This window comes from Arvicola amphibius, chromosome 4, assembly GCF_903992535.2.
Source record: "Arvicola amphibius chromosome 4, mArvAmp1.2, whole genome shotgun sequence".
Lineage (NCBI taxonomy): Eukaryota > Metazoa > Chordata > Mammalia > Rodentia > Cricetidae > Arvicola > Arvicola amphibius.
Window position 1 is genome coordinate 24878224 of NC_052050.1, and position 15579 is coordinate 24893802.

Genomic DNA, 15579 nt, shown 5'->3' on the forward strand with positions numbered 1-15579 from the left:
GAACAGATTTTAAAAGACCCAGTTTAGCTATGTATGAAGGGGAAGACGTGCAGTGCTTTCATGGCATTTTCTGGCCCAGTGCATAGACACTTCGAGTTTCTGCTCCCTCAGTGTGCTTGGGTATGAGACAGCTCCTAAGGTACCTTTTGGATATGTATGAGATTCCTACCAAGATTTGATAATTGTGCAAGAGAATACCTGGGGAATGACCTAAACTACAAGCACAGTAAAAAGCAGGTACACTGGTTCATACCTATAATCCCAGAAATCAGAAGGCCGAGGCAGAAGGATGGCTTTGAGTATGAGGCCAATCTGGGCTATAAGGTGAGTTCAAGACTAGCCTGGGCTATATAGTGAGAGAGATTCTGTTTCAAAACGCAGGGAGCTGGAACTCAGGGAGATAGGGAGACAGATTCAATCAACTATAAAGGGAATGCCACGAGACTTCTAAGACACAAAGAATATAGAACGGCCTTTGGCGTTCAAGAACCCAGGGCACAGCCTAGCCCAAGATGAAGGACCATGACACACAGCTCTGAAAAGTTAATCAGAATGACCGGGCTAAAGCCGGGGAACATATTCAACCTGCTTTCTAGACAAAGGTATGTTGGTATTAAGGAGGTCAATGGGGGAGTCATTCTTTAGCTGGACAAGGTTGGACCCCGTATTGCAAGATCCTTGTTTAACTTGCGTGACTCATATTTACACAGTTGTGGACTCATTCACAAACTCATTCCTTGGCGTCTATCAGGTCTGCACACAGCACTTAACTAAATGCCAGGGACTGTGGTCCACACTGGGAATCCCGCGCCAGTCATGCACAGTCCCTGCTCTCAAGGCTACCCTCTAGTGGGGGAGGTGCTGTGGACCAGAGTCCTAAAGAGGTGGAGGATGCTCTGCCTAAGAGGGAACTTCGTGGAGTCTGAGGGATCCCGGAAGGCTCCTTGGGACCTCCCTAGGGTTACCAAAACACCTTGAAGTTGGGAGGAGGTGCAGCTGAGCAAGATTTCATTCCTGAAGCTTGGCCCACGAAGGGCCTGCCGGTCTGCAAGTCCACAGGGTGGGTTCACTCTGCCTGCACCAGGCTGGCTCATCCTCAGAGGAGAATGAGAGCAGACACAGGTTTCTATAGTGGAAGGAGTTAGGAGCCTGACAGCAAGGCTCGCCTCTGTGCACTGGCTTTGGCTCAGTTAGGTTCCCACCACGCTGGCAACAGCCTGAGTCAGAAACAGTGCAATCTCCTGACCAGTTAATTAATTCAAAACATCCCCATTCTCATTTTGAGGACATTATTCCATCTAATTATTTTTTTTTCCAGTCTGTCCATTTGGAATGAAAAACAAAAGAATAAAGCTTAATGCCAGCATTTCTCAATGTCTCTCAAAAAAAAAAAAAAAAAAAAGACATAACTCTGCACTAAATAAAGCCTGGTAATTCAAAAGCAAAAGCTCTAATATATTCAGCATAAAACAGACAGAGGACCTAGAGCAATAATGACAACACTAATAACTAAAACAGTTATAACAATTAACAACAATTACAATGATAGGGAAGCTAATGGCTATGATCACTGCATTTAAATTGCTAGCCGAGCTGAGAAGGAGTTTTTCTAGAGAAAATGGGGGTGGGGCTGGGAGTGTCTTACTCTTTCTAATCCCTTGTAGGGGAGGCTAAGCCTCAAGCGAGCAGAGTGTCACAAAGAGCTGAAACAGAATTGTTTTTCTCTTTTCCAGGTGTTCTTACAAATCATTTATCACTCCACACCAGGCTTTTGTGACTGGTGGTGGGCGTTTCTCCTCTGATGGAGTCCAGGCTGGTGCTCCTGGTGACAGGGTCAACGGAAGCACCTAGGCAAAGGACCAGGACACCTGTCTAGTTTTCCTTGTCTTCAGGAACAACAAAAGCTGTCTGTCCTCCCTGAGTTTAGCTGTTAGGACACTGGGTAACTTCAGAGTCCAAGCCGAGACCGGGGAAAGGAGGCTAAAGGTGCCTCAGTGTGCTGTTTACATTTTCTTGATGAATGCAACCTGTCAGCGAAGCCTGGCATTAGGCACAGCTGTTTAAATTAGGAACGGCAGAGACAGAAAGCTTGAAAACAAACCTACAAGAGAGTAGGGCCCAGTGAGAGCTGGGTCCAAAACTCTGTAAACGGTGTCTTGAAATGCTCTGGTCTCAACCAAGCCAGGGGGGCTGCCATCTTTAGCACACTCAGAGCAGACACCCACTGCTGCTCTAGGAACAGTTTTGGAAGCCTGGAAAAACTCACCGGGGGCCATTCACTACGCCCCTTAGTTTTGCAAGTGTGATTGAGGTATGGGGAACAACCAAAGGTCCTAGTTCCCACCTCATCTGTTCCTTTAATCAGGTCAAAACTTTAGCTGGCCGATGCTCCACTCACGGTTGGTTTTGGAAATCCGAAAGGTAAGAGCGGCAGGAGCCTGTAGACCCTTCCTTTTCCTTGGTGTAAGAGCTCTCTGTCGGTGGGCACTACAGTGGGCCTTTGAGGGTCTCCAGGATGGAAAACTCATGAATAATCACTTTTTCTGCTCTTCTGAGATGACTGGGTGCTTCTAAGACCATGCCTGGTGTACCCACAATTGTTGAGAGATGGAGACAGACACAGAGACAGACAGAGCCAGATAGAGAGAGAAATAGATAGAGACAGAAGAAAGAGAGAGAGACACACAGAGAGAGGAGAGCCCATTGCAAGGTCTTCTTTGGGCAGGGATTTGATATCTCTAAGAGTGACTTGCATCTCCACAGCTATGCACAGCCAAGCAAAGGAAATTTTTATACAAACAGGCCAGAGTGAGTCTTGCTTTGGGCTACCCAGAAGATACCTTGTCACAGCAAGGCAGGGAAATATGATCTTGTCACTAAAGACTGTTAGCGTCAGATCCACTACAGGACTGCCAGGCTGGAATTGAGAGAAAATCGGAGGTGTTGAAGAGTCTCTCAGTAACCCTGTTACTAACACTCATGCTGTAGAGCGAGCTCTTTATAGACTGGGCAATCAATACTACAAGGCCATGATAGATTTTCCAGGTAACGGAATAAAATGAAAGAAATTGCATCTTACAGGGTCATTAACACTCAATCAGGAGACACTGAATTCCTGTCCTCCCTCCCTCTTCAGATAAGATCTAGAGTTGGGCTTTAAAAAACGTTAGCAGTTCTGTCAGAGGAAGCATGGCATCAACAGGGTCTGTGGGGTAGAGGAGAAAAGTCCTCAGATGCCAGATACCCTAGCCCCTGAGGGGGAAAGGCAGGAGAGCAGGCTAGTTTGCTTAAAGCCTTTCCCTCCCAGATACCTGAGAAAAACTAAAAGAAGCAAACGTATACAGTTGATCTACAACCTACCTAAGAATTTACTCTGTCCCAGCCTTTAAATGCCTTCATAGAGGTTGCTGGCCCTTCCCCCAGATCTCTATATTTTGTTGCTATAAAACTAAAAGATGACATTGGGAAGTTACATATGTGTTGCAGGTTCTACAGCTTCTTCGGAGAGAAGGCACTGTATAAATTCAATAAATAAATAAGTAAACACAAATAATAAAAATCCCTGCCTCGGATTCTGCAGAGAGAGCGAAAAGTCTTCCTGTTTTTAATCGCCGAGTCACCAATCATTATAACTGGTGGGAAGTACAAGCCGCGGAAACATATTTAGAGCGGAGCCTTATGTTAACGACACCTATTTGGGAGGCAGAAAGTATGGGGAACAAAAGACCTCTTAAAAAAAATTCCTACTTGAATTATACCTGTTGGAATAGTTAAAAAATAAATCTCTCACCTCCCAGATAAAACCTGAGAGAGAGAGAGAGAGAGAGAGAGAGAGAGAGAGAGAGAGAGAGAGAGAGAGAGAGAGAGAGCACACAGAAGGGGAAAATGAAAGGAGGGGAGTGTGGGAAGGGACTGGTAGACGTTTTCAGGAGACTGATACTTCCTGACTGGAGTTAATACAGTGTTGGCCATAGGAAGCTTCCAGCTATCCCACCCAAGACGTCCATCTAGGGTGTATCTTCCTATGCTGGTTGGTGATGGAAATTGGTTGAGAAAAGCCTTATTTGGGACCTGCTTGGTCAGAATGGATTTTCTGTTAGGATTCCATATAGCAAGTAGAAAATGACAGAAATTAGGTTTCAGGGCTGGAGAGATAGATAGCTCAGTCGTTAGGGCTAAGGATCACAACCAAACTTCAGAAATTAGGTCTCAGAGGACTTAATTCCCCGTGCCTGAAGCTCCCTAATCTCCTCGAAGCTTCTGCATCCCACATGCGTTCTCCTCTGCTTCGGTAGCACAACCTGTGATGCCACTGACTGCCGCCCCCTTCCCTGAGAGAAGGTGGGCCTGTGAACCCGAGTCCCTCACTAAGCCTTGCGTAGTCACTTCCAGCAGGGGTGGGGAAGCATGTGTCCAGCAAGCAGGAATATATATAGGTTTTAATCTCCAGAATCCAGGATGGGAGACAAGATTCTTTAGTTATGATCATTGGTCAGCAGGCCAGACAACCAGCGTAGTGGCAAAACAACAAAGGTATCCTGCCCGTGACAAACAAGGTGGAGGGTCAGGCCCAAGACCAACACCGGAAGTTGTCCTCTGACCTACACACGCGCACGCGCACGCACGCACGCACACACACGAATTCATTTCCCCGCAAAGATGAAAAAGGGAAAAGAGATTCTGCTAAATAACTATGAATGAGAAGGAGGGGAGTCAAGAGAAAAATGAGAAAACAAGAAACCAAGCGAGAGCAGGGCGGGAACCGGAGAACTCCCAGGCTTAAGATTTTCATAGATCCTACGAGGGTAGGAAATCTGCTGGTCTCCAAATCACTTCTGAATCCAGTTCTGCTGACGGAATGTCCTTGAGGCGGTCCAAACAACGGGCAACATCCCCTCACTGACAATGAAGGAGTAAGTCCTCGGCCCACTTAGGAGACTGCCAGGGCATCTGACCTTGGGAGAGATGGGCTCCCTAACAGCCTGGGGCACTGCTAACAGTCTGGGATGAAGAAGATGTAATTTTGTATTCAACAAACCTGTTACATATTCATCTCCAAATGTGCCTGGAATCAAACCAGGCCATCTGAAGTCAGCATCCCCCCAGGTCGTTCTATCCTTCACCCCGGCTTCACTTTTCAGATCTGACACATTTCCATTCCCCTCTGAACTTGCAATCTCCGGGCCTCTCAGGGAGGAGACATTTCCATCCTTCCCATTCTCAATCCTCTGATCTCTTAGAGATGAGGCAATTCTATTTTCACTGCACCGATTTAAGAAATACTGATAGGAAAAAATAAATATCTGGTTTGGCTTCCCACCTTCTGAAGACAAATCTCGGCTGTGCTAGGACATCGATTAGAGTGATTGGGTGTCTGCTTTTAAAGTTAAGGCACTTCTCTGGCCAGTCAGTCAATTTTGGCTGTTGGGGTCATGTACCAGGAACCTATTCATTAGAGAGTCCAGTGACGGTAGTGCTTTCTCAAACTAGAAGCCCCATTGTTCCACCCTGGGTTGTGCAGCCGGGTCTCATACCTCGCCGTCCATGAGTGCCGCTGGCATCCTCTTCTAAATCATGGCCGTCATCTGAGGGGACAAAAGATCAGTATTAGCCATCAGTGTGTGGGGTTCGGTCTTCACGCTTTTCCTTTTGAGGGGTGACCTTTCTCTGAGTTCATTGACCTCCTCCCCTTTCTTGTGTTTTAAAGCAGGGGCTTGCTATGGAGCCCAGGCTGGCTTTGAACACATGATCTCCCTACCTGAGCCTCTGTCTCAAGAGCTGGGATTACAGGCATGTGCTGTCATGTCTACTTAGGGAACTCTCTCTCCTTTGAAGGAGGTCTCATTAACATGTTTTCTTCTTCTTTCCCCTCCCCAGTCATCCCTCACCTTCAGATCGGCCATCTTCTCTTTCCCTTTCTATTCAGTATTCATTTCTGAACATTCTGAAGTACACAGCATGTACTGAAAGCTGCACTAGGAACAGGGGACACACAACAGACAAGCACGCCAGAGTTCCTGCCTTGACGGGGCTTCCAACCCATCTAATCACCAAGGGGCTTATCATTTAACCCGGTTCTTTTCCTCAGCCCTCATTTCTTCTTTCTTTGTGGAATTCTTTCTTGTATTTATTATATATGCAGACATATTCTTTGGTTTTAGTCATTCCAGAGTTTGGGTTTGAGAGAGAGAGAGAGAGAGAGAGAGAGAGAGAGAGAGAGAGAGAGAGAGAGAGAGAGAGAGAGAGGAGAGAGTGAGGGAAGGGAGGGAGGAAGAGAGAGAGAGGGAGAGGGAATGGAGGGAGGAAGAGAGAGAGAGAAGGAGGGAAAGGGAGAGGGAAGAGAGGGAGGGGGAGAAAGAGAGAGAGAGAAAGAGAGGAGAGAGGAGGGAGGGAGGGAGAGAGAGAGAGAGAGAGAGAGATTGGTAGTGAGTTTTAAACCTTTTGTGATTAATTAGTCCTTAACACATCCATTTTTGTTCAGCTGTATCGGAGGCTGGTCATGTACATGGTTTTATGTTCCTAGTACTTGAGGCCTGTAGTTATCTTTTTACTGTTTTATTTAGCCTGCCTTGTTCATTAGAGTATAGGCTCCTGAGGGCAGATGGAATGGTCTTTTAATTAATTGCTGTGGATTCACAATGGGTTCTAAGTCAATGCTGGTGTCTAACTCCAGTCAAGTGTTTATATGGCCAAAGTCACAATGTGATTGGCCCAAGTTTTTTACCCTCATTAACCTGTTTCATCTCGAGCTTCATACTTCTTGATATAATAGGAACCGGGCCTTTATTAAGAAAGTATGTGTATTAGAGTAACATTTAATAACCCTATTTTATAATACAGAGGTTTAATGTATATATACATATATATGAGGTAGAAATAGGCTCACTGTTCTTCTCATCAACTCTCCCCTTCTCTCCGTTCGTCTTACATAGCCACACAGTCGACAGACAGACAGACAGACAGACAGACACATGCACTTGCCCCACATCCTGTGGAAAAGGAGCACTTTGAAGATATATTTCTTAAGAAATGTTTTATTATTTTATGCGTATGAGTATTGCAGCTGTATATATGTATGTGTGCCACACGTGTGCCTGGTGCCCATAGAAGAGCATGTTGGAATCCCTAGGACCGGAGTGACAGACAGTTGTGAGCTGCCATATGGGTTGTGGGAACTGAACCCTGGTCCTCTGGAAAAGCAACCAGTGCTCTTAACTGCTGAGCCATCTCCCCAGCCTTTTGAAGGTCCAGCAGTGCGTCTGTCCCGCTTCCCATCTGTAGTGCTTCCCAAATCGACCTTGAGGGACAAAGATGTAAGGTAACGGAGGAATGAAATCAAATGCAGGAAACAGGGCGCGTAGAGATAAATCATACTGAGCACGATTCTTTTCACACAGCTCTCTCTACTGTCCTCTTCCTCCCATCCTCCGTCCGCTGTGATGTGTTTCCTTTCTGCCGCGGGGCCAGTTTCACAGGGCTGACAGTATCAGAGGGTGAGTTGGTGCATCCTCTTGTAGAGATGCCCAATAATTTGGACAGTGAGCAGCTCTTTTCCTGGTATCAAACAACTCAATCATGGGGCCCAGTAATGTGCTGCGCTTAAGCACTTTTGCAGAGAGTGTTTATCCTACCTCTGCTGTCCGTGCACAGCTGTCTCTTCCTCCCCATTCTAATCAATGTAAATTGGGTCAGATCTCCGCTGTGAATTACAAATTGGATCCGAAGTTGGAGGGTCACCATGCCTGCTACTCCACCTCCTTCCCACCGCCATTAGATGGGAAGCTACACCAAAGATCTTTTCTAAATAAATCAGACTTTATTGTAAAACTCGGCCACTGACGAGACATAACCTCATTAGCATTGATTTTAAAATAAATTATTGAAAGTGGCCTGCCTGCTCTTTGCATTTGTAAAAAAGGAGAATGTAAATGTATTTGCAATGATAAAAATGAAAACTAAAACTTGAATCCTTTATCCTTTCAGGCACTTAATCTAGTCATGATACAAAAAATAAAATAAAATAAAAAAAGGACAACTTGAAGGACTCTCTGTTTACTTCACTGCCAGATCCCAGAGCAGATCCTCTGATTTCCATTGTACCTTTGGAGTCACCTAGAAAGGAAGAAAATGCTGACCATTAAGCGTGTGCACTATTTGCCACCATTACTGGGCCCTATGGTGAGGGATGTGAACAGGAAACCCTAGCCCCACTTCTACGTGCCTTGTCCTCTGGTCCCCACTTCTGTTCTACCTACCTGCCTTGTCCTCTGTGACTGACAGTGGCCTCCAGTTAAGAAGCCTTGTTACCAGTGGGCCTGGGGCTGTGTCCCAGGCATCTCCGGAGGACTGAGGATGGGGTCTTATCACACAGTGGAGGAAACCCCTTCTATAGTGGCTATGAAGAGCACAGTACTGGTACCTTCTTAGCTTAGATTTTGATCGACCACAAACCCTTCTGTGAAATCAAACCGACATCTCTCAAGGTTTAAGATCAACACAATTATAATGTAACTGGGACTTGTAAAAAAGGCTTTTCACTAAAAAGAAGGGTGGGTTAGGGAGTTAAATTTCTTATTTTTGTTATCTGTACAAAGGGGCTTTATTATTATTTATTGCTCCTTTTTTGTGTGTGAGTGTGTGTATACACATGTGCTCACATGCATCAGGATGTATATGTGGAGGTCACAGGATAACTTGAGAGAGTTACTTCTCTCCTTCCACCACAAGGGTCATATGGCTTGGAGACCGGCCTTTTTATCTACTGAGGCATCTTGTTGGCCTGAGATTTTCCTTTTAAAAGACCATTTTGAATATATATATATTTTAGGTTAAAGAGCTCATTGGACTTCTTTATAAGAATATTATTCGGCGTTTTAGTATTATATCTATGGAAATACATCTTCATTTAAGAGAGAATTAAAATTTATGTGCTAGCTCAACTTTAAACAGTAATAGATTATAATGGTTCTTGCTCCTAACAGGGCATATGGGACCCCAATCTTACACAGGCTTTAAACAAATTAACCTCTGAAGATTACTGCCCACTTATTACATTAAATGCTCTACTTGATTCCCAAATATCTCATCTCAATTGGGAAAACAGTTGAAGAAGATCCTGTTAACTGTGTGAATATGGGCGGGAGCCATGGGGCATCACAAATGAGCATCAGTATCTGGAGAGTCGATTTCAATCAACATTCTTGGCACAGTGTCAGGGACACTAATGAGAGGCTGAGAGGAACAGGACACCGAACCCACCTAGGAGGGACAGAGAAGCGCTAGCTGCCCCTGACACCTGACTCCTTTTTTGAAGTGTGGCTCTGGCACCCCTTTTCTGAACTGTGACTCTGGCACCCCCTTTCTGAACTGTGGCTCTGGCACCCCCTTTCTGAAGTGTGGCTCTGGCACTCCCTTTCTGAAGTGTGGCTCTGGCACCCCATTTCTGAAGTGTGGCTCTGGCACTCCCTTTCTGAAGTGTGGCTCTGGCACCCCCTTTCTGAAGTGTGGCTCTGGCACCCCTTTTCTGAAGTGTGGCTCTGGCACCCCCTTTCTGAAGTGTGGCTCTGGCACCCCCTTTCTGAACTGTGACTCTGGCACCCCTTTTCTGAAGTGTGGCTCTGGCACCCCCTTTCTGAAGTGTGGCTCTGGCACCCCCTTTTTGAAGTGTGGCTCTGGCACCCCCTTTCTGAAGTGTGGCTCTGGCACCCTTTTTCTGAACTGTGTCTCTGGCACCCCCTTTCTGAACTATGGCTCTGGCACCCCCACCCCAACATTGACTAAACTGATACCAGAAAGAACAAACGATGGAAAGAAATAGGAAAAAAATGGTCACATCTAAAAGAGGGAAATGCATTTTTCCCAAACAAAAAGTGACAGCTTTTAAAAAAATGGCGAATATATCAATGGGCAGCCAGATGTCAAGGTGCTGTGGTGGCAGCTGCAAGAGAAATGCAGGGAGACTTGATGCGCAGAGGGAACATCCAGAAAAACAGAAATAAACCATTCCCTGGCACGCCTAGACAAGCTCCAGGCTCCTGTGTGCTCCAGCAGCTCTTCTGACGGCCATAGAACACACCAGCAGGAAGCTAAGAACACACTGGTTCTCTGTTGTGTGCTGGGCAATCTCAACTGTTTCCTCTCAACACGTCCATCCTAGCTCCATGTTACGGTCGACGCAGAAGATATTAAACTCCATTTGTGCTAATAGCAACACTTGGAAGACATAGAATTTAATTCCACAAATAACTGAGTCCCCCCTAACTGGGGAGAAGGACATGAATACCAATCAGCACGACTGGAGACAAAGCTTAATTCCAGTGGCGTCTGAGAAGGTGTCACATCTGAGGACATCACATCTGAGGCCACGTGAGCAGAGAGTAGGGGGACAGCCATGGTTCCAGCTGGTGCTGGCCAAGCAGAGCCTCATGCTGTTGCTCAGATACACAGACAGTCAGACAGAAAGACAGAGCAGGGATGAGGAAGACAAGAGGCCAGGAGGCTAGAAGAAGGCCAGAGATGGCACTGATTCTTCTACATTTTGTGTTTTGGACCTGGGTTTGTTTTGTATTTTTATTTGTTTAGATTTCTGTCACCGTTCCTTTTTCCTGTGTGCCCGGACAATTTAAACAGGGGGAAAGATAATCCCACAGAATGTTGTTTCCATTTGACTCTAATTAAAAAAAAAAAACCCTAGTTATATGCTTTATTATAAAGCAATCTGGTTTCTGGGTCTATAACAACCCTCTGGGGCTGTGTGGGTAGCTTCAGAATATGCACAGACATTTCCAGAAAGGCCTCTTTATCTCTTTCTGTTTGTTTTTTCTGGGATTCTCTAGAGAACACAGCTGGATCCTGCTGCCATTATAGCCACTACAAGGCCCCAGTTACAGCTCTCCTATGGTCTCAGATGTCTCACTGGCTTCTAGCCTTGAGGTCCCAGACGGTTCAGGACCTGATAGAAGATGTCCTTATATGGAATCTTGAATTGTGGATCTGGGTCTGTGCTGGTCTGAAGAATAACTTCAAGGAAGATGAGAAAAGGTTTAGGAAAACCTGTTTTTTTTTTTTTTTTTTTTTTTTTTTTTTTTTTTTTTTTTTTTTTTTTTGTAAGATTTATTCTGGGTGCTGGTGGGTTGTGCATGCCTTTAATCCCAGTATTTGGGAGGCAGAGGCAGGCAGATTTCAGTGAGTTTGAGGTCAGCCTGGTCTACCAAGTGAGTTCAAGGACAGCCAGGACTGTTACACAGAGAAACCCTGTCTTGGAAAAAACTACCCCCCAAAAGGATTCATTTTAACATTTATTTATTAGTGTGTGTGTGTGTGTGTGTGTGTGTGTGCGTGAACGTGCACACATGCCTATCAAGCATATGCAGGTTCCCATGGAGACCAGAAGAGGGCACGAAATCCTCTGAGCTGGAATTGTGAGCTGTCCAATGTGGATGTTGGGAACTAAACCCAAGTCCTCTGGAAGAGCGGCAGGTGCTCTTAACCACTGAGCCATCTCTCCAGCCCCAGAGCCTCCTATTTTAATGTCTGACTTTCATACTCTTGGTCATCCTCTGCAGTTTAATCTTCTACAAATGAAAACTTAAAACTCAAGGGCCCCCACATGCTCAACAGGAATGTTCAGAAATCCCAGGGGATACCAATTTTGAAACCATATTTTTCAGAACTAAATTTTTTTTGTGGTCTGGCTGAAAACCTTGAGTGTTTGGTTTTCTCTCCTGGGGACAAGCCATGTAGCAAAGGCCAATTAGCTCATGATTAATGCGATGTAGTGCATTTAATTTGATGATCCGGGCATTATTTTGGTTAGGAATTGTTTTTTATTGATTTGGTATATGGTGTATATTCTTTTCGCTCTTCTCAAAGCCCATTTAAATTACACTTGGGAAGGGAAGCCTCACCCACGAGCCTTTCCTCGTAGGCACAGTGAGGACTTGCAGACTTGCTTGTATCATAGGGCCCTCCCCAAAGAGCAGGGTCACAGACTTGCCAACGCTAAAAGTCCTTCTCAAAGCAGTTCAGCTGTTATAACGAAACAAATGCTAGAGACCTGAGCCCTTTGACCACCGATGTGCTACGCGCTGCTGTTGGCTGCTCCTCCACCCAGCACCTGGCCTCTTGGTAGGGGGAAATAAAAAGGGGAGGCTGAGCAGAAGGTGCTCTCCACATTCCATCTGTTCAGGATTTTCAGGTTCACATATGCTTCATATACATAGCTGCAAATGCCTAACCGGACTGTGCATTCGGGTCTGGCTGGTGAGGGTGGGACCCATGCATCCCCTGACTTTCGGAGGAAGTAATATTCCCCATCAGACACCACCAGGTTGATGCTGCCATCATTTGTCGAGAGCTTGCCGTGTGCCAGTGCTCTGGGTTAAGTGCACACACATGATCTTCAGGCTCCGCCCCTCCAAATCCCTCTAGGATGCTGCATTGCTTTTCCCATTTTACAAAGGACAGGGGAGGCAGGGAACTTGCTCAAGTTCTCACAGCTAGCAGGTGCCAGGGTAGATCCACTCTGATTTACAGCTGGCGTTGTGCCTGTCGTGCCTAGCTGTCCCCCACATGCTGTTTTTCAGTAGGTGGTGGCTGGTGATAGGGGTGGGGAGATGCTACTAGGCCACCCACGGTCCTTCTCAGTCTCTCTAGGACTCTGATGTGGCAGATGCCAAACTGGCACAGCAACTTCAGAAGCAACAACAGCGGAGTGATAGAGAGCCTGGACGACCGAGACACATGGCTGGAATAACCACGGGAGAGTTAAAGGCCTCTGCACCTCTCACCATGCTGTCTGTAAAAACTCTGGTGGAGAGTGACTTTTTAAAATTTTATTTTTATTAATGTTTATTGGAATCACAGGCAAGGTAGCTGCTGTCCCTCTAACCTGCAGCAAGAGATCCTGGCTTTTCTATAGTGTGGCTCCCTTACTTTCTGTCCACAGTTGTGTGCACAGGGTTAGTGGCTGTTTGAGGGGGTGGACTAACCCTCATGCCCTTGGGTCCATTCCTTATAGAAGTGGCAGGAGGTTTGGAGGAATTCTCCAGATCCCAATAGAGGGTAGGAGTTCAGGAGGCAGATAGACTTGTACCACTGAGAAGTCAGTGCTACATTCTTTGTCCCTGACCAAGAATAAGGAGATGGCTTCAAACCCATCCTGTTTTCTGAGGCCTCTTTGCCTTTGCTCTCCATCTCTGAGCATTAGCTTCATCCTGGCTTCTTTTGACCCCACACACCTTTCCTTTGCACCCCAGAAGGGAGAGTGGTTCAGGGTGATGTTCCCCTAGCACTCTGCCACAGCTGGAACCAAAGGCGGAGCCTCGCCTGGATCTTTCCCAGAACCTGGGCAGGAGTGAGCCTAATGTAAGCTCACTGGGAAGTTTCTGGCCAAGTTGGGGAGTGCATCTCCTTCTAGGGAGAGTGGTGAATTAGATCCGTTTCTGCACCCTGCTGTTGCAACGGCACAGGCTGCGAAAGGGAAGATTCTCAGAGGAGCTGTGTTTTAATGTAGCAATTTGATTCAATTTTCCACTCTATAAAATTACCCATCACTGCTCGTTGCTTCCTAACAGACACCTTCACTCTTAATTTAACAATCCTATCGAATTCTGCCAGGGAAATTGGAAAAATTTATCACCTGTGAAATTTTATTTTCCTTTGGTTGTATCTGTTTTTGTAAAACTTCATTAACGACGGTGACTTGCTGAGGAAATTATCACTTTTTTTTTTAACTTCAGACACAAGAAATGGTTCGACCTCAACCAAGATATCATTTGCATAATAAAACACAACAACAACAACAACAACAACAAAAGGCTGGGGAAGCAGAAACTGGCAGAGGTTGCCGGAGCAAGGGGAAGGAGTGGACTCTCCTTGGTGGGGTTGTGTGAACACAGCCTTGAGTCTTGACTCAGGGGCCATGACGTGGCTTCCCTTGCAGGCAAGAGGCAGATAGGGAACGCCTACTAAAGAGGGTTGGACCCTCTTCTTAGGGAGCCTTGAAATGCAATTATTTTCTGATGATGTTTTCATGAGGGGCTCATGTCTTCAGAGGCCCAAGTATTAGATTCACCTTAGTTCCTAGGTTCATCTGGGATGCAGGTTTAAATTGCTATAAATTTTGGCTTAATTTGAATTCCTTAGCAGCACACTAAACTCCTGGCAAGTTTCCATAGGAGTGCTTTCTGAATGGACTTGAAGATTCAGCTTCCCCATTGTCTAAGTACCTCCCAATTAAAAGGCTCAGGCTTTGGTTTTGCTGTCTGACCCCCACTGTGCTCTGTACTGTTCACCAGCTGCCGGAGCCCCACCAGAAGTGGCTCCGTGGAGGCAGTGATGACTGCGCGCTTTCTGAGGCACTAGTGAGCCTGCCTACCCGTGGAGAGGCCGGTAGCCGAAGGAAACCAGGGGAGCCTTATTCTTAGATGATAATTTGATTTTGGACGATAAGGAGTTGCGTTCTATTGGAGTTCTACTGTATCACTAAAATGGTGTGTTGGCATTTGTATAATTCCGACTTTGGAAAGATGAGGTACCTTTGAGACAACTTTCTGTCATTCTTGTGAGTCTATAGAGAGTATGCGAGAACTAGAGAGTTATGAGAACTCACCCCCAAACCAAGGAAACCCGGAGGGAGTGTTCTCTGGCCTTTAATCTTAGTGGCACAGAGGAAAGACAGCTTGGTGGACTTCATCTTGCTCCTAGAGCAAGACTGAACCACTGTACTGGAGTCATGAACGTCCTACCCTGTCCCAGTCAGAGAATGTTTAGATTAGTATTCCTTTGGAGGAGTGCTTCATTCTTTCACCAGGTCAAGAGTTTCTGAAAGCAGGGGGAAGTGGGTAATTAGAAGATGAACTATTTCACCTGGTAAGACTTCATAAATGTCCTCTTCTTCCTCTGTAGGCTCAGGCAGGGTCATGGCTCTGCAGCGGGAACCGGACTTTGGGGAGTCAAAACCATCAATGTCATCGTACGTTTCTTCCTCTTCCTTCTCCTCTTCTTCCTCCTCTTCCTCCTCCTCTTCACAGGGAATGGTTGAGGAACTCAGATCTGCCAGGGCAAAGAAAAGAATGGGTGAAGGTAGAAAAAAAAAAAAGAAAAAGATGCTGGAAAAGAAGGTGGTGGAGGAGGAGGAGGAGGAGGAGGAGAATAAAACATGTCAGGGGAAAATGAAACACTGGCTTAAGCGCCGCTATTTCTAATGCAGGCCTCGGTGGCAGGAGTCTACAGAAAAGGCCAGCCCGGCACCACATCAGGTTTAAACCACCAACATAAATCCTCTCCGGCTATAAAACTTGGTCAGAATGAAGCAGCCCTGAGAAGTATGGGTGGGTGAGCGAAAACACAGGTGAAGGAAAGAGGACAGGCCCGACGGGGCACTGCCAGGGTGCCATGCTCTGCTCACCAAGCAGAAAACCAGACGGGTGAGTGATGGCCCCGGGTCCTCTAAGGTGACAGAGCCGGGGCAACTAAGGTGGAGTCTGAGCTCTCAGAAGCTCATCTCCTGATGATCTCGTTGCAGAATTTAGACAAGTTTGTTTGTGGAGTGGGGACAAACATGGGGGGGAGGGGAAG

At 46.2% G+C, this 15579-nt stretch overlaps 1 protein-coding gene across 1 annotated transcript in view; it reads right to left on the reverse strand.

The window, feature by feature from the left end:
* The window catches only part of Skap1 (src kinase associated phosphoprotein 1), a 289170-nt gene that overhangs the window by 30490 nt on the left and 243101 nt on the right, over window positions 1-15579 (reverse strand). Inside the window, exons 9-10 of the mRNA XM_038327961.1 lie at window positions 14869-15054; window positions 5535-5585 (exon numbers count right to left, since the gene is read on the reverse strand). Of these exons, the coding sequence (XP_038183889.1) occupies window positions 5535-5585; window positions 14869-15054 (237 nt within the window). The remainder of the gene's footprint in view (window positions 1-5534; window positions 5586-14868; window positions 15055-15579) is intronic.